Source organism: Stigmatopora argus, chromosome 2 (assembly GCF_051989625.1).
Source record: "Stigmatopora argus isolate UIUO_Sarg chromosome 2, RoL_Sarg_1.0, whole genome shotgun sequence".
NCBI classification, from domain to species: Eukaryota; Metazoa; Chordata; class Actinopteri; order Syngnathiformes; family Syngnathidae; genus Stigmatopora; species Stigmatopora argus.
The window spans coordinates 17,961,831-17,987,280 of record NC_135388.1 but is presented as its reverse complement, the minus strand read 5'-3'; the positions used below and the strand labels follow the sequence as shown (position 1 = coordinate 17,987,280).

At 38.1% G+C, this 25,450-nt stretch overlaps 1 protein-coding gene across 1 annotated transcript; it reads right to left on the bottom strand.

The window, feature by feature from the left end:
* Window positions 1-427: 427 nt before the first annotated feature.
* Window positions 428-24,729, bottom strand: coro2ba (coronin, actin binding protein, 2Ba). Its single transcript, XM_077588012.1, has 12 exons — window positions 24,556-24,729; window positions 11,358-11,558; window positions 8,422-8,538; window positions 7,620-7,769; window positions 6,588-6,752; window positions 5,877-5,993; window positions 5,682-5,786; window positions 4,101-4,197; window positions 3,000-3,112; window positions 2,835-2,925; window positions 2,586-2,725; window positions 428-2,445 (listed from the first exon to the last, which is right to left on the bottom strand). Exons 1-12 carry the CDS (start codon window positions 24,568-24,570, stop codon window positions 2,311-2,313), a joined length of 1,446 nt encoding a protein of 481 aa, XP_077444138.1. The 5' UTR covers window positions 24,571-24,729; the 3' UTR covers window positions 428-2,310.
* Window positions 24,730-25,450: the final 721 nt, after the last annotated feature.

Sequence of the window (25,450 nt, the reverse complement as noted above, 5' to 3'; positions counted from 1 at the left end):
TATATATATATATATATATATATATATATATATATATATATATATATATATATATATATATATATATATATATATCATATACACACACAGACAGGTATGACTTCTATAAAACCCGAGCAGAATGAGAAGTGTGACCCTTAGATATAGAAAATCTCTCCCAAAATTATATGATACATCAAAATTATGTCTGTGTCTGTCTATTTTCTTTACGGTGACAGACCAAGTAATATTGATAAATTTTTCAAGGAGTACAAAGAATTGTTATCACCAGTTATCATATTGGAATTTTCACTATTGTACTACATGTTCAAATTAGACTTTATAAATTCATATTCAAATCATTTTTCTTTTTCTCTTCCAATTTAAAATATTAAAAAAAGTTTATATATCAATACTATAATTTGTGTTATTTTTTCCAGCATGAGGATTTAAGTTTTACACTTTATTTTAATTAACTTGACATTATATCAGTATGTCCTTCGAGAAGGCAATTGTTGCTGTAACCACACCCATAAATTAAACACTATTCGGGTTAGTCTTTTCTGTGTGGCTAATACATTAAATTCGCAAATCAACTTGACACAACACACTGAAACTTTTAGCAGGGTTTATATTACTACCATATTTGACCTCCATCAGATATCTGGCTAAAGTAAAGTCAATCTTTTGCACATTGAATGAGGTAGAAGATAATATGGTTCACTTTAGTTGTGTTTAGTTTTAAACCTGCTAACACCCATTTAGAATCTGATAATGTTTAACTCTGGTGTTGGATTTTATGGTGTGCCACTGAAAGAGACCTTTCAGTTTCACCATATTACAATGATGTTTACTCTTAAGACATTATTTTAGGAATGCTGCAACAGCTTTTGGAATGTTACAATGGAAAAACAAACCACAAAATAGTGACACACAAATAAGCACTCAAAATGAAAGGCTGTAGAAGAGTCAACCTTTACTAAAACTGACTGAAAGTTCATATTTCATCCTAGTTACACATGCCAACTCAATCTTGCTCTTTCTTTGTCCACCAGTGACAGGGTCAGTTTGAAGATGTTTTTAAATTGCCAAGGAAAAAAACAAACAAGAAAAACACTGGTTTTAAACAATAAGCTTTTAGAACGATTTAAAGATAGGATTTTTCTTAGTATCAGAGTCATAATGACAGATCTACTTATATTATACATGGTTTATCATACCAATTATATGTGGTTACCTAAGATCGAATTTTTGAGAATATACCTCGTATATACAGGTCTACATTGCCTGTAGTTATTGTGTCACTGCCAACAAACAACAAAGAGCCAATTTCGCAACCATCTTGTGAACCATACAGTGAAACCAAACAGTTGTTACTTTCCTAGCTACATTATTATTAACAATATGAGAAAAAAAAGTTAAATAAATAAAAGTACACATATAATACAATCCCTATCCTTGTGTTTACGCCTAAAACCAAATAAGTGTCAACAAAATTTCTCTTAAGGCTTGGCTGCAGACTTCACACCAGCTTGACAATTAATGCCTTTGGTTGGAAGAAGACGGTTCTTGAGCCCTTCTGTACACAAATGCACGTCAGTTATTTTGAGATTACACTGTAGCTCCCAATAAACAAGCTCAAGTAACATTCAAATCCTTCAACAAGAATATGTGACTATAGTATTTTAAACACAAATTTGGGCTCAGTAAGTAACACGTCGCTGTTCATCAATACTTGTGGAGAATATGATCTCGAGGCATTTTCGATAAAGCATAGTAGTTGACACTGAGACAAAGATTGACGAAAGGCGAACTAAAAATGTGCAGTAATTTATCACTGTTTCCAATTTAATACATTCATAACCTGGAAAATGAGCCATCTGATGGTGTAGTGGTTCACTCGCCTGACTTTGATGCGAGCAGATGTGGGCTTGATTCCCGCTGATGGTGGTATGATTGTGAGTGCGAATGGTTGTCTGTCTCTCTGTTTGCCCTATGGATAACTTGCGACCATTCTGGGGTGTAACTGGTCTTTTGCCCAAAGTCAGCTGGGATAGGCTCCAGTAACTCACACAACCTTTATGAGGATGCATGGTATGGAAGGTGAATGAATGAATAACCTGAAAAATATTTTCAATTATTGCAATCTTTCCTTCAACATGGAAATCCTGACCCTGCTTCTTATTTGTCATTATTAAAATACAGCATTAATAATAATAATAATAAAATGTCCAGTAACCATAGAGTGTGTGAGGAATGGCAGCAGGAGTTAGGCTGTGGTATCTGGTCAAGTGTGAAGGGGGGATCCGAAGGTTTTTGAAAGTGGGGAGCTCAGATGTTATTTGAGCTCACATTCTTCATGTTGTTAAGTTCCAGCTCCAATTGACGTATTCGGACATCCTTGGAGTTCAACTCTTCCTTCAGCCTCCGCAACTCATCCTGCTGCCGGAAGAACATCCGCAGAAGCTGTATTTGAAAAAGGGTAAAAAATAAATTAAAAAAGGAAGCAAATTGGAAGAGTCAAGGAAAGAAAAAATCACCTACCAAAGCAATTTTACTTAAGTACATGTACTATTACTCTGTCAAAAATTAAGAGTTGATTTTACCTCATTTTCAGTCCTGGGTGGAATATTCTCGAGCAAGTCGATACCATTCACGACAACATTTTTCTTCTCCTTCACTGGGGCTTTAAACACTAGCTTGTTTGGTCGATGATAGCCATCCTTCAGGGACATTAAGACTGGATCTTTAATTACCAAAAAGCCCACACAGTGAGATTGCCCACCACAAAATCATAACATCAACAGTGACATCTGTGACATTTGAATCTACTGCAAATGAAAAGTGATCCCTACCCTTGTCAATACCACTGAGCCACTCCTCGGCTGAAAGGGCCGGTTCTGTTCCTGGAGTCATGGGGTAAATGTCTTCTTGGTAAGTGTCTGACTATAAAACAGATACAGCACATTTACTATGGTTGCAGAGTATTGAATCCATGAAGATTTAGATGAAAAACTGACCCTTCTTGGTACGATCATAGAAATGGGCTCTATCAAGCCTTTCAATGTAACCAGCTTGTAAAAGCGGAACACCTCGCAGGCTCCCACATCCAGACCACGCTTTGGCATTACGCCTATAAAGGATAGCAAAGAATGTATCACAAACCAGATCATACTAGATGCATCGGATAAATTGGGGTTTAGGGAGCATTCTCTTAACATGATTCGTCATTACATACCTGTCAACCTCTCCCGATAACTGCCCTTATAAATGATTATGATTCCCCTTACAAACCCCCCAAAAAACGTATATCTACGCATGCGCATGTCATCCTTTATCGATATTGCCGTACGCACCACTAAAAAAATACATACGATTGAGGATAATTTTTGCTGGTATACCGTGACAATAGTAACGATCGATGACAATAGCGTCGTTGGCTACCAGCCTACGAGACTATCTGGATTTTAGCCAAAACGGTCTTGTTGAGATCGGTTTTCATAAATATTGGCGATTTTTTTTCCCCGTACAAAAGTCGGTGTACGGCGTACATGATTTGAAATGGTAAAAAAACGTATAAAATACGTATAAAACGTACAAGTTGACAGGTATGTCATCATCTTTCAGATAGTGTTAGGGTTAGTCGGGGTTTTGTTTGGTTTGTTTGCTTTTTGCCTCTTGTATCCCTCCGGGATTCCCTTCCTCTTGTAAGCAGCTGCGTGTATTTTGTAATCAACCCTTGTCTGTCTATTTAACCCCCGTGTGTTGGTTAGTCATTGTCGGATCGTCTGCTTTGTTTACTCCATGCCATGTTAGCATGCCATGTTCCATGTTCCTCCTTTTCTTATTTAATTCTAATACCTTGGTTTTTTTTTTCGTGAAACCCCTCGCGCCTTAAGAATTAAAGTTTTGTTAGAGCTCTCCATTCCATATCCTTGCTTGTTTCCCTGCATTTGGGTCCAACTATGATGCCACGCTTACAGTTAGTAATGTTTGCTCACATCTTCTATGCTCTTACAGAACACCTTTGTACATTTACTTGTCACAATGGACTAATTTCTTTTGAGCGGAGTTCCTTCCAGTTAGAGCAATGATGAGTAGCAGATCATTGAATAACTTACCCAATCCTTTCTGAGGTGATGGAGATCGGAACTCCATTAGGTATTGGATGTATGGTTTCTCTGTTGTAATCTCAAAGTAGCGGATGTTGCCATCTCCCTAAAACACATCATTCCACGATCAAATGTTTGATTATTTCTTCTTTCTGTATCTGTTGTTTATTATCTTGGACATACAGAATGTTAAATTTGAATACATTTTAGGGCTGTAACAGTTTCAATAAGGCACAGGGGAATTTGGTACAGTCACCACATTGCAACATGGATCCACAAAAATATATGTGAAAGGTTTATGGTGCAAGAACAATACTAAAAAGGCTAGGCACGATTGGAGATTATTTTACTGGCCACTAAAGTGAGTTTGGCCACTGAGGGAGTTAAAACATAGTAGAGCAAGGGGTTTAAATGGCCAAATAATATTAAATTCACACTATAAATACACTGTCCTTGCATCGCTGTTATTCATATATTGCGGCAGGTCTTGGAACCTATTAACTGCGATAAATGAGGTATTACTGTATATACGTCCTTTGTTGTGGGATTTATTCAAAACAATGCAGCTGGAGAGAAGGCGGTTTAAGGGGAAACACAGAAAAAAATGAAACAGAGGACTGGTTATAAAGACACATGATTAAATAGTAGAGGGAAGGAAGTTTCTGGCTCATATAGACTTTCCTTTACCAACACCATTTGGACTAAATCTCTTGACTGAGGAAACAATAAGAGGGAAGACAGGACCGATTTGGGTGTGACCAGGCAGGGCAAGTTTTCAAGCAATGCTAATAATGTGCAGTGGGGAGCTAAGTATTAAGACTGTAAAGATTAGTGAGTTGTCATCCTAATATTTACAGTTTTGTTAGTATTACTACTACTTCCTTTAGTACACAGGTGTCAAAGTTGCAGCCCGGGGCCTAAATCTGGCCCGCCGCATCATTTTGTGTGGCCCGGAAAAGTAAATTATGAGTGCCGACTTTCTGTTTTAGGATCAAATTCAAATGAAGATTATAGATGTACATTACATTTCCTGATTTTCCCCCCTTTAAATCAATAATTGAAAAATTTCATTCCATTTTTTTCTTGGTTTTTGGTTCAAAAATCATTTTGTAAAATCTAAAAATATATAAAAATATTTTCTGTTTTCCACTTTAATATGGAACATAATTAAAGAAAAAAATTGTTTCCTTTTCCAATGAAAAACAAATGATTAAATAAATGATTTTCCCTTACTAAGAAAAAAAAATCAAATAAACATTGTTTTAGATCTATAAAAAACAGAATATTCGGGGCTTTTGATCCAGTTCTTTTAATCCATTTATAAAAAGAAAAATCTAAATATTATATCTAAAATGGTCCGGCCCACATGAAATCGAGTTAACGTTAATGCGGCTCGCGAACCAACCCGAGGCTGACACCCTTGCTTTAGTATGATCGAGATTATTAATAAGAAATAACAAAATGTAGCATTTCTATCTAGGTATGGCACTGGTATACAGTTGCACCATAATCTGGGCATTTAAAATGCAGATTTCGCACTAGAGAACTACCAGGAAAATATATTCTGCGACTGAAGGGAGCACTGCTGACCTTGCCTGCTAGGTACAACATCTGAGTGTCACTATCATAGAAGGGAAACAACAATCCTGAGAGACCATCAATATCCTCCTCCATCACTGGCATCGACAAATCCTCCTGGGAAGAGCAACACACACACATTGATGCGAACAATGGCACACACTTGGCCATCCTACTCAGAAACTGCCATATGGAGGTTTACCAGACCTGATCCCAAAGTGCAATCTGACGGGTGTTCCAACGAGAGACGCCTGTGGTGAGCAGCCGCTTGAGGTTACCCAGGAAAACAACTCGGTTTACACGGTGGTTCTTGTAGCTGGCTTGCTGGGAAAAGAGCACAAATACAGAGTGTACATGTGTGTATGGGAGGAGCTTCTTAAACCAATTTTGAGATATGATCGAGACATTGACCGACATGTGTTTTTCAGGACCGATACCGATTTATAGTAGTTAGAGGAGGCCGATATTTGGAGCTGTAATTCAATTGCAGTGAAAGGGAAAATAATTGTGTAAAAAATTAATACGTAATGCAAGCCCTGAACCCCATAGAACTTCATGTGGATAATGATTACTCGCCTGTGGCCCGGTGGCCGAGTGGTCGTTGGTTCGATTCCAGGGCTGGTCCTCACTGTGTGGAGTTTGCCTGTTCTCCCTGGTCTTGCGTGGGTTTTCTCCGGGTACTCCGGTTTCCTCCCACATCCCAAAAACCCAAAGGGTAGGCTGGTTGACCACTCTACATTGCCTCTAGGTATGACTGTGAATGTGAATGGTTCTCTGTCTCCTTGTGATTGGTTGGCCACTGTTTCAGGGTTCAGGTAGTTAGCTAGGATTGGCTCCAGCACCCCTACAACTCTTGTGAGGATAAGCAGTTCGGAAAATGAATGAATGAAAGTATTACTCGACTTTGTTCTAACTCACCTGAAGAACTCTCCCAGAGCGTGGCTCAATTACTCGCAGCTTCTTGTCCTTACAGCTGGTGGCCATTAGGCTGCCGTCTGTGTTGAAGGACATACTAAGGATCACGTCTGTGTGGCAGTCAATCATTTTTACTGGCTCTCCAATCTCCAAGTTCCAGATAAGGATCTGACAGTAAAAATAATGTGCGGGTGATGTTGATAGCTTGTGAAATGCATTTGAATTTATAACCTCAGGCAAAAGACCATAGGGAAGGCCAGTGCGGTAATTTGAGTTGTGGGAGTATACAGTGAGGTCCATAAATATTGGGACATCCACCGACTGCTCATCATTATTGTTGCACTAAACAATGCCAATAAGTACAATGTGACTGGTTCCCTTGGGATTATTGTTCAAGTGAAAACAGCATGAAGAATTATCATGAGCTCTGATTCAGCCAAATGCTTCACAGCACAATAGATGGTAATTTACAGTGACACTGGTCTAATGTGGAAAATAAAGGAAAGGAAAATAAGCAAAATGCTCAACAATGCACAAGTCGATTACCAGACATAAATGTGAATACAAAATGGGGCCGATAACAAACAAGGGCTATTCTCCAAAAACAAATTTAAAAAGTACATATTTGCGAACAAGTTATACAAAGTGAACCTTCGACTCCCTGTAAACTGTTCAATTACTTTTAGTACCTTTAGAAGTAGAAGGAATAGTGTGAACTATTGTCATTCCAGCAAATTCACCTATTTGAATATAATAAATACAATTTAATTACAGCTGAGAGATTTTAACTGGTATGTTTCTTTTCCAAAACTCATTTGGTGGTGCGTGGGGGCCAAAGACCAAAACTTTGTCAATGTATCACCACTGCACATACACAGTATATTTGCCGTAATAATGTTGTTGACAATAAAAACATTGTTTCGTCAAGTGGAAATAAAAAAAGGTTAATATTTTTTTTAATCCTATAATGGACACATAATGGCCCTGAAAATATTTTGTGATAATGACCCTGCCACGCAATTGAGCTACTGATACCTTATAATCGTAGCCAGCGCTGAAAAGGATGCCACTACTGGTGGGATGCCACTCGATCAGACCCACCCGTCTGCTGTGACCATATAGCTCCAGCACTGCCTCGGTCATATTGCGTTTCAGTCCGGCCTCTGGGATCTCCCATATTCGCACCTATTATATTCACATGTCAGACTGATTCATGAGCCAGTTGAACATAAACAGAAAAAGGCACTGTATGTGAATTACTATATTCTTGTTAGGTAAGGCATACATAAATTCAGTGTGCTTTTATAATTGTCTAAATAAAGATCCCTTGATTAGTGTACATATAGTCCATTGCTTTCACATGAGACTGGATTACATCTATGGCTGGAATCTCTCTGACGAAGCAGGGGGATAATTCATCAACGATGTAACTACTCCTTATACAACACATGCTATATTTTCATGTCTTCATTGATCTTACATTTCCAGTAATGCAAGAATCAATGTGCATATGCACAGTTTTCAGGACAATACGTATTTTAAGAAGCTTATAATAATTACATTTCTCAAATGTCTTTTGAGCAAACTACCTTAAAAAAGTAGACAGAATTTAACAAGGTCAAAATGCTTTTTTTCTATATAAGTATAGTAACACTGTTATTTCACACTTCCTATCTAAGGCAAGAATGGAGGTGCAAGGGGAAAATGGGTCACATACAATATTTACTGTACATGAGGTTAATGTCAGGCCCAAAATTTCACCTGAGAGAAAAATATAGTCTAGATTCAAGGCGCAAGTGAAAGAATGGATGGGTAAAAAATAAGGAAGTTCACTTGCCGAGCTATCTTCTGAACAGGAAGCTATGATGTTTTCAAAGAAAGGGTTCCACTTGATGTCCAGCACCTTGCCTTGGTGCCCACATACCTTTGGGTAGTGAGAATCGAGACGACCTGACTGCAAAGAAGAGAGAGACATTAACCTTTCTCATTTATAGAATATCAAGTATGCACATTGCACAATTCCAAAATGTCACTCTCATATTTAATGTGAACAATGAAGATTCCTCTTCCAATGCGGTCAAAAGTTGAAGATATGCCCACTTGAGCACTGCCTTGAAATAAGACTTAATTTTGCATACGTGCATAATAAAACCGAATCAATACAATTACTACATGCAGACCGACTGACTAACCGTTGTTGCAATAACCCCATATCTCCACTGTGAGGCACAGACACATGCCAACCAGATATTGTAGAAAGCTGTCAGGCTCTTTAACAAAACAAATGGCTGAATGTTAAGACCTACCGTATGCATGCATGTACATTTATGTGTATGTATGTATATATGTACTTATATATGTATGTGTATGTATGTATATATGTACTTATATATGTATGTGTATGTATGTATATATGTACTTATATATGTATGTGTATGTATGTATATATATGTGTATGTATACGTGTGTATACATGTATACATATATATGTATTTCAGCAACACGCTTATTTATCTATATATTTATTCATGTATTTATTTATTAACTTACTTATTACCTATCTATTTATGTCTAAAATGCCTTTCCTATTTCAACATCCTCACCCTCTTGCTACTGTGACAACGAAATTTCCCGAATACGGGATGAATAAAGTTATCCAATCCAACCCAATCCAAAAGCGATGTGAGTGATGTCATAAATGTTTGATGTCACTTTAGTCCACTGACCTCCTTTTAAATCCCGGATTTAAGATTTTCTGTTACATCACATTCAGTGAAATTGGAGATTGTGAGTGTTCTGTTTGTTGATGCCACGCCAAAACATGTACTGTATGTACCCTCTGAGCTAGAAGAGTAAATGCAACACATTTTTGACACTAGGTCAAGTATCCTCAATTATGTCCTTTAAGTGGAGTACAAGCAAACAGTACCAGCAGTTTATGTATTGCCTGTTTTTCAGCAACTTTGCAAAATTCGCATTTTTCTCATTTTTGTTGTCATGTACTGCGTTAAATATACATCCCTTGAAGAATTGCGCTTATAGTCAGCATTGCCAAGTTATAATCTCCTGCCCTTTTTCTACCGTGACCGGACGTTTCGTCGACGGACACTTCGTCCCCGGACGTTTTCGTCAAACGGACGCTGTTCTCGTTTATGATCTCCTTCCTTGTGTAGGTAATAAGTGGCTTGCTTTGTTTTTTATTCGTATACTTCTCTTGTGGCACTATATCCATTGTCTAAGTTACCTTCTTTATAAGGATCCTCTTTGATCTTCTGTCATGGACCCTTTTGTGTACTTCCATCCTGTTTTTGGGTGTGGGGGGGTTCTAATTCTATCTATATATTGTGACACGTCACCTTGGTTTGAGTTGTCTACTTGGGATTCCAAGCTTAATTCCGCTTCTCTGAGTTTACAAAGTCACGATGGTTATCAATTATTGCTGCCCCTTTGTTAAAGAATTCAATATTTGTGGGTGAATTTATCTTGATGTGCTTACTGTAAGTCCATTGACAGCAGTAACTACAAATAACAAAGACTCTTTGGCTGAGGTGTTAGTTAGCCCATGTGTCACGCTCTATGTCCTTCTGTGAGGCAGGTGGTGGAAGCAGTAGCCATTCCTCCTCCCTGTGTCTTTGTCTGAGGGGAAGCTGTGAGGCCGTCACAGTTGCTGTCGTTCTTCAGCCATGATGAAGGGCATGACCTTCGCAATGACATCAGGGCAGAAAAGGAGTCATTAACTAAAAGCTTCCTTCTGGAGCAACACATCCGTGAGACTCACTATGCATCACAAATTTTCCATTCAACTTCTGTGTCGTATTTTGTCTTGTGTATTTTACTTGGAGTGCTGGGCTCACTTCTGCTTTATCATCATAATGGCGGTGTCATGTGACTTTTCAAGGGCAGAAATCAAAAGAGACTGTCAAATGGGTGCGATGCAATCTCTCTGAGCGAGTTAATCCAGCCAGAGAAAGTACCGGGATATGAGCAAGTACTGCTTCAACCCAATGCAGTCTTTGTACAGTACGAGAAAAATGAGTAGTATATTATCATCTAAATATGGAGAATGAAAGGTTTATCAGATGTAATAATGTTAAAATGGATGATCCTGATGCCTTTGCCCTTAAAATTTAGTTGTTTTTTTAGATTATATCAGATTAGATTAGATAACTTTATTCATCCCGTATTCGAGAAAAAAATTCATTGTCACAGTAGCAAGAGGGTGAGAATACAGAAACAGGAAAAGACATTTTAGACATAAATAAATAGGTAATTACTAAGTTAATAAATAAATAAATATATAAATTAATCAATTAATAAATATATATATATATATATATGAATAAAATTTTACATTTAATTTCACTTAAATTAAAATTTTAAAATAACTTTTCAAATAGTGCATTCACATTTACTGTGACCAAAATCCAAAAATCGTCAAAAGAAATTCCGACAGTCAAAGAAATGTAATTCCAAATTTACTTCATTGAGTCCCTTTTATAATGATTCTGACTAGAATACACATTCATTTATGAGAAATGAAACCTTATATATGTGTTTCACTTTGGATAATATGCACGTATATTGTTTTCCTGTTATTTCCTACTTTAATAAAAAGGAGACTTTTAAGTACAATACCTTGAGATTCAAAACTTTCAAAGAATCTTTCATGTTTGGTTTCATGTATCTTTGGGGTCACCACAGAGAGACGCACCAAATTCAATTGTGAATTCAAAACTGTTTTTACATGAGGCTTCTCCCAACAGCAAGCGTTACCTGGGAAACAGGAATGATGATGAATGAGCCCCCTCCAGCGCTCTCAGTGACCACAGCCAGGAACTTGGAGTTAACAGCACAGAAGTGGTTGTCATGGACGTTCTTGGTGATGGGGATGCCGTCATAGCAGTGCTCCCGACTCCCCACTTTTCCATAGACGTTTCGAAACTTGGAGCTTCGGTAGGTTGGGCGCCATGACATCTGACATGAATAGAATATAATGGGCATTAAGCAATGTATTAGGATCTGGGTTTGATGCTGCTGTCTGATTAATATTGTTTCCGATTTACAATCTGATTTTTTTGGGGGGGGACTGTTTGTCAGGAAATGAGTTTCTGTTCATGTCCATCTTTCCTGTACAAGGCTGGTTTAGCAGTAAGATTTTTTTAGTAGCTTGATTTTTGTTTGCACTATTGGTATTTTTGGCGGGAGAAGGTTTTTGTTAAATCAATATTTTAAAATTTTGTGCTAACAACCCCAAAAATAGGGTCCTCTCCTCGCCAGATGAGAAATGTAATCCTGTTCAAAATGCAATAACAAATGGGACTCATAAGTATTTATTCACCTGTGCCTTTCAGACAGAAAACACGAAAAATGCGTCTCTTCTGTTATAGCTCTGACGGTTTCTTAGATATTAAATCAAAGACTTTCAGTAACTTCTCATGTTCTAATGGCACATTTATACAAAGCTTCCCTCTGAGAATCATCTTAGGCTGAAGAGATAATTTGTCACATATTCATCAGACAAAACCACAGTTACAGGGCGAGCTTTCACATCTCCCTTTGTCTGAGCACAGTCGTACATGAAGTGGTGAGAAATATTACATTGATGGGAGACTGGATGGATGCTATCTTGCACTGATTGATAGAACTGGTTAAGCTAAACTTTGATGAAAACATTGAAAATAGTATTTGGTATTATATTCATCAGAGAAACAAATTATTTTTTTTAAATTACTAGCATTCAAGCACAATTCTCATGCCCTTAGACCATGGTAGGACTTTTGTAATTTCATGTTTCTTTCAAACTATACAGAAGTGGCATCCGATAACTATTTAAGGAATATAGAAATTAAAAAGATTTAACAAAAAAAGTTCATTCATTCATTCACCTATCATACCGCACATCCTCGAAAGGGTTACGGGGATTGCTGGACCCTAACCCAACTGACCTTGGGCAAAAGGCAGACGACACCCTAGACTGGTCGCCACTCAGCCGTAGGGCACACATAGAGACAAACTACTATACTAACAAAAAAGTTGTTATTAAATTTCTGTTTGTAGCAGAATGTAATGTTTTTGTTGGTTTATTCGTTTTAACCGTTTACTCAGGATATCCATATCCAATCAGGTACTTGATCCAAACAACTACATAATAACATCTTGATAATTTATTTAGTGTAGCATAAAATATGGATGAAAGTGGACAGAAATTACAGAATGATCTGTTTTGGGTTTTTTGATTTATACAGTTGTGGTCAGAAGTTTACATACACTTGTGAAGAACATAATGTCATGGCTCTCTTGAGTTTCCAGTTATTTCTACAACACTGATTTTTCTCTGATTGAGTGATTGGAACAGATACTTCTTTGTCACAAAAACATTCATGAAGTTTGGTTCTTTTATGACTTCATTATGGGTTAACAGAAAAAGTGATCAAATCTGCTGGGTCAAAAATTATACATACAGCAACACGAATTTGCAATTTTGGTGACGTAGAAAGTTGTGTCAGTGAAAAGAGCTTCGTAGCAGGGCCTCTTAACGTCTTGTGAGTGATTATGAGTGACTACAGCTGGTGACTTCTCTGAGGCCATTTAAATAGGGCTCATTTGATGCAAATGCCCTCAACCGCTACAATGGGAAAGTCAAAGGAGCTCATCATGGATCTGAAATAGCGAATCCTTGACTTGAACAAGTCAGGAAAGTCACTTGGAGCCATTTCAAAGCAGCTGCAGGTCCCAAGAGCAACAGTGCAAACAATTGTTTGTAAGTCTAAATTGCATGGCACTGTTTTCTCACATCAAATTTAACTGAACTGCACCAATTCTGTCAAGAGGGGCAGTCCAAGATCCAACCAGAAGCTTGCCAGAAGCTTGTGGATGGCTACCAAAAGCGCCTAATTGAAGTGAAGATGGCCAAGGGACATGTTACCAAATATTAGCGCTGCTGTATGTATATTTTTGACCCAGCAGATCTGATCGCTTTTTCTGTTAACCCATAATAAAGTCATAAAAGAACCAAACTTCATGAATGCTTTTGTAACAAAGAAGTATCTGTTCCAATCACTCTATCAGAGAAAAATCAGAGGTGTAGAAATAACTGGAAACTCAAGAGAGACATGACATTATGTTCTTCACAAGTGTATGTAAACTTTTGACCACAACTGTATATATATATATATATATATATATATATATATATATATATATATATATATATATATATATATATATATATATATATATATATATATATATATAGATCCAATCATTACTGTGTGCTTAATAAGCCTCTTCCCTCATATTTTTACAAAACCTTGCTTTAAATGTTGCCCACCCACCCATGCCCGCCTGCAAGCTACCAGTCAATTACCCACCCTCCGACTCCACAGTATGTCCACAGCTCCTTACATCCTGACTATCCCCTGTGGAGAGTAATAATAGCCTTGGAATAGTCGACATTTGGACTGTATCCTCACCTCCTGTATCTTGCGGAACTATAATTCCCAACCTTAGTACCAGGAGTTATCACACATTTCACTTAGTAAACATCCTGTTTCTGCCAAGTTTTATATGGAACATAGCTGGAGATGACATTTTGTCTCTTCTAATAAGGTTAGCCAATAACAAATTGAATTAAAGTATGACATCATATTGTATATTATGCGCTGGCAGGAGCTGGAAGTGCAGTCCAATCTAATAAATTAATGCTCAGAAATCACTAATGCAGTATCAGACAAAAGAGATGTATATGAAAACAACAAAAACACAGAAAACCACAGAAGTCTTCCTTTTGATTGAAGATGTTAATGAAATCGAATAAAGTTAATTAATGACAAGCACAAGCAAGAAAATCCCCAACATGGTTAAGGAAACAAAACAAACAAAAAATCTATACTGCTACTTGTCCAGATGACATGAAAAATTCAACAGACACACAAAAGAAATACATGACAATAACTCATTTTTCAAAGGCAGAGTCGCAGGGGGTGCTGGAGCCTATCCCATCCGGGCCAGAGGGGGGGGGGGACACCCTGAATCGGAGGCCAGCCGATCGCAAGGCACAAGGAGATCGACAACCATGCAAACTCTCACCCATACGAAGGGCAATTCAGAGTGTCCAATCAGCATACCATGCATGTTTTTGGAATGTGGGAGGAAACCGGAGTACCCGGAGGAAACCTACGCAGGCCCGGGGAGAACATCCAAACTCCACACAGGTGAACCGACCTGGATTTGAACCCAGGTCCCCCCACTGTGAGGCCGACGCGCTAACCACTCACTCCGCCGGGCTGCCCAAGTTGGGAATTCAGTATGCCAAAATAATTACACTCAAATACTTGAGATGGACAACAACACCCTGTTTTTATCTTGTAGCTCATCAATTACCCACATTTAACATCACTCTTTTCCTGTACAGTCTAAAGCACCTGTGTCAAAGTGGCGGCCCGGGGGCCAAATCTGGCCCGCCGCATCATTTTGTGTGGCCCGGGAAAGTAAATCATGAGTGCCAACTTTCTGTTTTAGGATCAAATTAAAATGAAGAGTATAGATGTATATTAAATTTCCTGATTTTCCCCCTTTTAAATCAAGAATTTTAATTTTTTAATCGTTTTTTTCTGTGTTTTTAGTTCAAAAATCATTTTGTAAAATCTAAAAATATATTTAAAAAAAGCTAAAATAAACATTGTTTTAGATCTATAAAAAATTGAATATTCAGGGCTTTTAATCCAGTTCTTTTAATCCATTTATAAAAAAAAATCTAAATATATCTAAAACCAACCCGAGTCTGACACCCTTGGTCTAAAGCCTCCCATCTTTGACTCTCCTTTCCATCACTGATGGAGATGAAGTGAAATAAAGAAAAGACTAGGTGGGTGTAAATGCGGCATGGTAGAGAGTGGTTAGCAAGTCCGCCTCACAGTTCAGGCTGAAGAGTTCAATCCTAGGCATGCTCTAACCGTGCTTGGGTGTTTTTTTTCTGGGTATTCTGACTTCCACAAAAAATGTGTCGAATGCCGATTGTCCACTTCAAATTGTTCCTAGGTTGGGCATTTATCTCCTTATGCCCTCCAATAGGCTGGCAACCAATGCAGAGTTAGTTGGGACAAGCTACAGCACTTAGTGTTTCAGCTTCTTGTGCAGGCCATATTCAATGATAATTTCATCATTTGCTGCAGGCCAATAAAAACTGGGCTGAGCTGGCCCACGACCCGTTGTTTGGCCACCCCTGTTAGATACGGTATCTATTCAAAGATCACTCATGCACATCTTTCCAGTCTGTTGCATTGATCTGTTTATTGAAGGCCTGTCAACTGGACTTCGATGGTACAGTAATGCTGTGTGTCCCACTAGCCTCTTTACACAACAGTCTTTGGACAAATACAATATTCAATTTTCAAAATGTTATTTTTATTTTTATTTAATTTTATTTTTGGGTTTTTTGGGTATATGTCTTTCTTTTGTGCTTGTGTTTATACTCTATGGGATGTGAAGTGATTCAAGATGAATGATCGTAATCATTTTACAGCAAATTATGAATGTATTTACCATTTTATATCATTTAGATATGCTTGACAGCCCCAGGGGAAGTGCTGTTGTTGTGACAACAACAACTGGGAATAGCTTAAGTTACATCCACTTTTGTTGGGAACTCTATACTCAATATGTACACCCTGACACTTTCACATTGGAAAAACCATTAAGCGGTCCCGTAATCTGGTTGATTGAGTTTAAAACTTTCCCATAAATTCTAATAATTGTAATTTTAGGAGACACAGCAGTACTGCTGACATGCACCATGACTGCTGGTCAATGAATTTCAATATACCCTTGTTTTAAGAGGGTTTCTTTCAACAAAACATATTTTTAAAAAAACAGAATTACTGCCACATGATGCCAAAGCTGTGAATGAAAATGTATGTAGCTACCACAATGAACCATCAGCAAATGGATCAATAATATTTGTGTAAATCATTTTACTCGACCAATAAAATATAAACCATCACAAAAAGCAAGAGGGAGCATAACCATCTCAGAGAAAACACATTACGTGCTGCTTCGAGAGTAATTTCTATATTTACTCTGGTATAAGAGCCCATAGGCATAATACCAGGCTGAGTTTGACCTTGAGCATGTGTGTGTGCTGGCATGCCAGCATGTGTGGGTTGCCTGCATCATTCACCATTGATGTGCTCTCTCCACTCAGCACTCGCTAATGTTCACTCAGCTCTCTAGTGCTGGCATCTTAGCCTATAATGTATGTAATGATATGTTGTGTATTACATTTTAAATCTTGCTTTTGTAAAAACGAGAAACGAGGTGAAACAAGCAAACCATGAGCTGCGAAAAAGCAGGCAATAGAGTAGATTTTTCCTAAGGATGTGCAAAAACACATAACAGAGTTAAAGTATTGCTATTTTGAGCTTGGTGCATGACATAAGAATGTGAAATTGTTTCACATTCTTATGTTATGCATCAATTTTCACTGAAGATACATAAAATCCGACAAGATTTTTATGAAGGAAACTACTGTTTCAGTGTATGAACAACCCCAGATGTAAATCAGGATCACAACAGCCCTCAAAGTTAACATCCACTTATCCATGCATTGTCACTAGTATACTATAAATAGACTGCAAAACTTCATCAATTTCACAAACAAGCTGCACGATAAGACGCAAATATTTCAACCACATAATAACACCAATAAAATGTGATGTCATTGATTCATTTACTCGCTCGTGCAGTTGCATGATTGTTTTTATTAATGGCTTAATGGCATTAGATATAAGATACTGTAAATTCTGATATAATTCGGTTTGGAACGGAAAGGCTCTGGTGTACATCTTGCGTTAGGATATGATTTAAACTTTTCTTTTTATAACTGCCCTGTACCAGTTTTCAATAAAAATGAATTCTCACAAACCATTGAACTGTGCGCTTTTCACATTTAGTTCCAGTCCTTCAAAGTGAAGTCTATCACTGTCAAAATGTGAATGCTTTCAGCATGTGGTTGAATGATATTGTATATGCAGACATCACAACTGGAGACTTTTCCTTCTCACATGGAAATGCACTTGAGTCTTTTCATAAAGACTTGAATTGTACAGTTTTACAGACCCACCAACTAGGAATAGAATAGGAAATGAGCTCATGAGATCTGAATTCTTTCCAATGCATAAAGCCTTTTGTATGCCTCACTCCAAACCATTTATCTCTTTTTCCTCTTTTGTTTCCTCTTTTCTTTACCCATTTACTGATTCATCCAGGCAGTGAAATTTAAAAAGGCCCAATAAGATTAAGTGTGGTTTTGGTAGTTTTAACCTGTTTAAGTAGTGACTTTGAGAAACCCTGAAAATAGGATATTTTGCTTTGCTGAATCACTGATTAAGATTCAGATTTTTGCATGCCAATTTGCAATTTGTGAATGACTGTTGTTGCTTAGACAGTTGTCAGAATGAAGTGCATTTTTGAGATGGTTTGCGGGAGAATGCTAACAAACACGCGCAGACACACATTTATACATGGAAATATATACTAAATCTAATGTAAAGCTTTTCAAGATGCAACATGCAAAAAGAACTTAGATTATTACAAGTTATAATTATTTTTAAAGCCTTGCAGTAACTACCACTAGCTTTACCATAAACACACATCTCTTCTCCTTCAAACCACATATGAGTGAATGACGTCAGAACGGCAAAAGTCTCGTTCGTAATTGGGGTGTTTGCTGATATACAGGATAATTGCAAGCACACAACACAGCTGGAAAAGCACTTTGAATTTGACAGCTCTCACACCACTGGTAAAGCTTTAACTATAAACAAATGTGTTTATGCTTATGGTATAGGACTTCATGCTCTTATAGAAAGAAGACCTCCCCGAATATGAGCAAAACTGGTTGCCCAGTTTTTAGGTCTGCAGTCAAGGATTCTGCTTCTAGTATGAGCTCATAGTAATGATGCCCTGGAAAATGGAATTCTATTTTGTTTTTAATTTCCAAAAAGAAAATGGAAATGATTTTTGTATTTATTGAAGGTTTTGTTAAAAATATCAATTTCCATAGAAGCCAAAAAGATGGTAAGGATAATAAAGGGTAAATGGCAGAAAAGACACAGCAAGACACACAGGGAAAAACATACTCAATCACCAAACCCCAACAAAACATCACAGAAATTGGTTGGAACATGAGCCAGACATCTTTTGTGCCTTCAACACTGACCTTCTTAAGACAAAGTCCAGTCAGACAGTGTACTGGAAACAATTTTGTACAAAGAAGTCTTTTTGTGGCCAATATGTCCCTCCCTTTAAAGCAGGGGTCACCAAACTACGGCCCGCGGGCCGGATACGGCCCGCCGGCACATTTGGACCGGCCCTCTGAACAATACCAGAGACGCTATCGGAATATTTTTTTATTTTTTATTTTTTTTATTTTTTTTTATTTTTTATTTTTTTTGGATGCGCCCCGCCGGCACATTTGGACCGGCCCTCTGAACAATACCAGAGACGCTATCGGATTTATTTTCCTATTTGGCCTTGAAGACTGGGACATTTTAATCTTGTGTTTGGTTCATTGCACCCCTGCTGAGCCCACAAATCATCACAGTGAAGCGGGGCTTCGCATTGCTTCTTTGGTGACACGCGCGGGGAGAGTGTTTCCCTTTGATGCATGCGGGCACGTCCACCGTTACATTCACGAGCAGTGTTACCGAGACATCTGGACGATCGCAGGTGAGGGCGGAGCCCTGGGACCATCGCGGACTATTCAAGCATATTAAAACTGCAACCTGTTTGAGAACGGAATAATGGCGAAAAAGTTAGGTGAGAGAAAAATTGATTCAGAATGCAGGATATTTAACCTGGAGTGGACAAACGATTATTTTTTTGTTCAATGCAAAGAAAAGGCTGTTTGTCTCATTTGTCAAGAGACGGTGGCGGTATTCAAAGAATACAATCTTTGCCGACACTATGAATCCCGTCACAAAGACAAGTACGATAGATTGCAAGGCCAAATACGAGCAGACAAACTCTCAAAGCGAAAAAGTGGACTACTATCTCAGCAGAACCAGGCATCCGTTCGGGCCAGCTTTTGGGTTGCTAAATTGATAGCAAGCAGCGGTAAGCCTTTCACTGACGGAGAGTTTGTTAAGAAATGTATGGATACTGTCGCGGAGGAGGTGTGTCCCGAGAAGAAAGATGCATTTAATGCCGTAAGTTTGTCGGTGAGTACAATGACCAGACGCGTTGAAGAAATCGGGAGTAATGTATATGCCCAGCTGCAGCAGAAGACGAAATAATTTGAATTTTTTTCATTAGCACTGGATGAAAGCACGGACGTGCAAGACACAGCGCAACTGCTCATTTTTATTCGTGGAGTTAGCGCAAACTTTGAGATTTGCGAGGATCTGGCAGCCCTCCAAAGTCTCAAAGGGACTACAACGGGAGAGGATATTTTTGACAAAGTGTGCCAAACCATGGAGAAGTTGGACCTGGACTGGTCAAAGCTAGCTAGCATCACGACTGACGGGGCTCGCGGTCTAATAATGGGACGCATGAACCGGGAGTTGGAAAAAAGGGGTCTCACCGCCCCGCTACGAGTCCACTGCCAAATTCACCACCAAGCACTGTGCTGCAAAATGTTGACGTGGGATTCTGTAATGACGGTTGTGGTGTCGTGCATAAACTTCAGAGCAAAGGGAGAAGATTGTGCATGGCACAACAGAAAGTTAATGTTCCATGGCTTTTTCTGTTACAAACTGACACCGGCCCCCCATCAGAGAAGGGAAAAGTTATGTGGCCCTCACAAGAAAAAGTTTGGGGACCCCTGCTTTAAAGCATAACAGGAAAATTGACTATGTATAACAATTAGCACAGAATATAGGCCTTGGTTGATGGAAACTAATGGCTTCCTACTGAAAGAATTTGAAAACACCATATGGGTTTTCTTCTTCCCACTTCTATATTACATAAAAAAGGAGATGCAAGCTGTGAGGTTTTATTTAGAAGCCTTGAGGATGTCCACACAGATTTAGGTCATAAAACAGAAAAAAAAAATCACCAGATCACAGGTTCTTGAATATACTACACCAGGAGAAGTGGAAGTCATTTGCCCACGTACATAATATTTTTCTGCCAAAACACAGTTTGCCCTCTCCTACACACACACAAGCATGCGTAAAAGCACACACACAAAAATGCACATGTATCTCATACAAAGAAATAGTAGTCCCATTCTGAGCCCTGACTGGTATGACTCACCACTTTTTGTAAATGGCAGGAAACACTTTCTACTTTTACTACTGCAGTAAAAAACACATTCATTAAATCGCAATATTAAATAAACAATTTTTATCCAAAGTTTAATTTCAATATTGCACAGTTTTGGACCATCAACTTTCCCATTTCAGGGCTCAGTGGTAGTACACTAATAAAACGTTTGTGCATGTTAGACATTCTAGTTTTGTCAAAATGATTTTTTTAAATAGGAATTAAAGCCACCATTACTATCCATTTTAATTTGAACGTCTGTGGCTAGTTTTCTTATCGATTTATCATGTCTTTAAAGGCAAATCCCGTTTCTGCATTCATACATTAGCTCAAGGTCCATGCTCAAAGAAAATGGACCACAGTGTCAGTCTTAAAAGGTTAAAGAGCTTAAACTCCTGTCTGGCTCACAAATGCCTCCCAAGTAAGGCCATGTTAAACGCAAAGGCGAGGAATTACAATTGCAATGACCTATTTTCTTGGCGCCCGCCATTTTTCTTCAGAAAGAGAGGGCAGTCCATATATACTACTTCCTGTTTTGTTTATATATATGCATATATATATGGATATCTATATGTGTATATATATATATATATATATGGAAAAAAAAATGTAAAGTTGATAAACACTGTAGTACCTCACTTTTTTTTTACAAGCGTTATACTAGCCTTGCTAAGAGGCACATATAGAGTTACGTATAAATATGTTGGCGAGTAAGAAGAAAATTATATTTTATTTAGTTTAAACAAATGAAATTAATTTGTAGAATTTTGTTTTCAGTATGAGTTTGGGATTTCGGGTTTGTTGTTGAAGGATGCAGCCGTGATTATTATGGTAGATTAAATTGCTGATCCATCCTATTACATAATAAAGTGGTTTGTCAAAGTCGTTCCAAAATACAGATTTTAGGATGACTGCTGGAGTTTGATTCCTATCATTTCATCATTTTGTGAAGTACATAAATCCGGGGATAATCCTTTGCATCTCCTGACCAGTACAAAAAGCACTTTGCTTCTCTCATTTCATTTGACAGTATCTCTAATATACAGAAAGATATTTTATTGGATACATATGCCACAATTTAAACCCTATTATGGTTGAATAATGATAATCTTACCCTTTTGCAAATTTCTGATGTAATCTAATCCATAAACATCTATACTGGTTGCTTCTTCCGATTTGTAACAACTTTATTTTCTCAATGGGTTGTTCCAATTGCTCATACTATTCACATTATATATATTTTTTCCTTTAGGGAAATCATCCTGTATCATGATTATGGTCTTAACGGAAGGAGAGCAATAAAAAGCCTGTCCACAATATTGTCATTATGTGCCTGGGGATGGAGAGCAATTCAGCTCTGTCAGCTTGGTAGTGCTTGTCCTGCATCCCTCCCCAAGGTGACTTCATGCTGCCTGCTGTTGGCAGGCAGAGCCTTGAAAACGGCTCATTTCCATCTTTGGCCCACTCCTCCCACACATACTTCATCAACATTTAGACAACACTTAATGCCCCCATGCCACCATGCTTCTTTTTTCTTCTGAATACTGAACAAGCGAATGATCATTTTTGCAAAATGGAAAAGCAAAATTGTCTGCAAATTGCGGCATTGGCTTTTTAACAAAAGGAGCACGTGGCCTTTTCCCATTTCACTTGTTATAGTGTAGAACACAGGTGTCAAAGTGGCGGCCCGGGGGCCAAATCTGGCCCGTCGCATCATTTTGTGAGGCCCGAGAAAGTAAATCATGAGTGCCGATTTTCTGTTTTAGGATCAAATTCAAATGGTTATAGATGTACATTACATTTCCTGATTTTCCCCTTTTTAAAATCAATCATTGCAATATTTTCAATCCAATTTTATTTCTTTTGTGTTTTTAGTTCAAAGCGCATTTTGTAAGATCTGAAAATGAATATATAGATATTTTCCGTTTTCCACTTTAATATTGAACATAATTAAAAATATATTTTGTTTCCATTTGAAATGAAAAACATGATTAAAAGAAATTTTCCATTACTAAGAAAAAAAGATCAAATAAACATTGCTTTAGATCTATAAAAACTGACTATTTAGGGCTTTTGATCCAATTTTTAAAAATATAGCTAAATATTAGATCTAAAATGGTCCGGCCCACATGAAATGGAGTTGCCGTTAATGTGGCCCGCGAACCAACCCGAGATTGACACCCCTGGACTGTAGAACTTTCACAGAAGCACTCACACTTCCCACGCAATATCTCACATAGCAAAATAATTTGTAGTTTGAAAGTGTTGAGATTACATGTCTGCGTGCTGAAACAGTTTTATATTCAACTGATCATTTTCTAAGTACAGGACACAGGTACTGGAAAATGAGCCCATTGTCCTGTATCTGCACTAGGTCATCTATTTTAGACCAGTTTTATTCTCCTCATGGGTGTAGGTGTACTAATTTCCTTAAATTTTCTTCTGACCCGCTTCCTCGCTCACATTGTCTTGCTCTCACTCAGTTTATTGAGTAAGAGGATTCATCGTGTTGCTGCAGTGTTAAGTACACGAAAAATCTTTGACTCCATGTAAACAATCAGATCAACCAATGAGTAATCACGCACTTGTTGATCACAGACGTTGCAGCAGGGCAGGGAACTCAAGCAATTACCTAGGCCTAGCGCTAAGGGGGACCAAGAGGACCAGCTGACACTGGACAATGTACATATTACAAATGACAAACAGTGGCGCAGACTTAGACACATTTGAAAATTCATGCAACATGCTTATTCATTTACTTATTTATTACCTATTTATTTATGTCTAAAATGTATTTTCCTGTGTCAGTATTCTCACCCTCTTGCTACTGTGACAGTGAAATTTCCTGAATACGGGATGAATAAAGTTATGCAATTTAATCTAATCTATAATCTAAATGTGTCCGAATTCCCTAGCATGTGGCTACTCACAAGATATTGCCAGCTAGTGGCTAAAAAGGAGCCTGTTGACAAATAATATTTGTTTACTGTATGTCAATTGCTGTCATCCTCTTTGTTTGGTGACCCCAGGTGCTCTAAGAATACCTCATCTCTGAACTTTGGTCAAACCCCAAACTTGGTGGATTGCTTCATGTGATGGGTATCAAACCTACATCCTGTGGGCTGTTTTTGCTGCACAAGACCATCCAAACAATTCTAAATACAAACAAACATATTGGAGGAACTGTTTTGAAAAAGTGTAATGTGATAGTAAACCAAACAATTCTTATATTTATATATTCTTATATTAAACATTAATATTACTTAAACTTTCAGAAATTTAGTATGACTGTTGAAGGATTCCATACAAACCCAACGATCTGATCATTAATTAAGGTGATTAGTCACTGTGATCCAGTCATTTCCAATAGATCCAGTATTATCACCTATAGCTAATTTGGATTACGAGCAAAGGATGCTAGCATGCAAAAATGTAAAAAAGTTGCTTTTGTTCATACAGTGTAAACAATTGGTAGATTTCAAATTAGAAAGGGTATCTTCTGAGACTTCAAAGCCTAATGTTGGTGAAAACTTGCAAGTGATTGCAGGTGAACCGTCATCCCACAATTTCTGCCATGTAAACAATATCATCCTGCACACTCTTCATGCACTTCATTAGAATCAACCACAGCTCAATGTGCTCAACTTCCCCAGCCCTTTCCAAACTATAGATCATAATCGAAGCAAATATGTCCCACGGCAAAGATTACCTTTGTGACAGTCATGCAGAATCAGTGGGTGAGCTGCAGGCTAGTGCCCCGTAGAAACAGAGATCAATGCTGCGGAAGTGGCAGAGTGATGAGGAGGAGAGGGGGAAGAGCGAGCGAGCAAAAGGGAGTAGGATAGAGAGAGAGAGAAAGAGAGAGAGAAAGAGAGAGAGAGAGAGAGAGAGAGAGAGAGAGAGTAAGAGAGAGCAAGGGAGAGAGAGAGAGTAAGAGAAAGCAAGGGAGAGAGAGAGATGGAAAAAGAGGAGGAGACAAACAGGTTCTGTGGCTAGCCCACTAAGCCTAAGTACAGAGATGGGGATTGCTGCTGCAGTGAAGTCCCGGCTGCCAATCTGCATGCACTTGGTTCCTAACAGAGGGAAAAGCTTCCCCGCACTCTGCAGGGCACACCCCTTCCTCTTGGCTCACCACATCCACACACTGAAAACACACACACACACACACACACGCAAACTGGGATGATGCACACTGATGCTGTACTGCTTCATTTAATGATGACTAAATTATTACTTATTTTTATTCGAATGGTTTTATACAGATAGATATTTCAGAGACAGGCAGTGGCTGGAGAAGTGACCTTGCAAAACCACAATGACATGTTGTAGACACCATGTCGCACTGCGTTGCATAGCTGAGAAAATGAATGCATTTTTTTTTCACGACATGGTTATGGGGACAGTAAGTGACAGTAATGACAATTGTTCTCCATTTGATACCCGCTCAGATTTGTGGCTCTGAGCTACCCTTGCACTTACTTAAAAGAAAAAAACAACAACTTGATGTTTGGTGCTCACCTCTCTCCCAAGATTGTGACAGGTACTTATCCGCTCACCCATGTACTGTATGAGTTTGGATCAATAGGTATGCAATGCTACTTTTA

What these genes read in the sequence shown, in the direction of transcription:
- coro2ba (XM_077588012.1), bottom strand. An exon ending in AGATTGCACTTTGGGATCAG is followed by an intron (nt 5,787 to 5,876) that starts GTCTGGTAAACC and finishes TGCTCTTCCCAG; the next exon opens with GAGGATTTGTCGATGCCAGT. An exon ending in ATCACCTCAGAAAGGATTGG is followed by an intron (nt 3,113 to 4,100) that starts GTAAGTTATTCA and finishes TATCCTTTATAG; the next exon opens with GCGTAATGCCAAAGCGTGGT.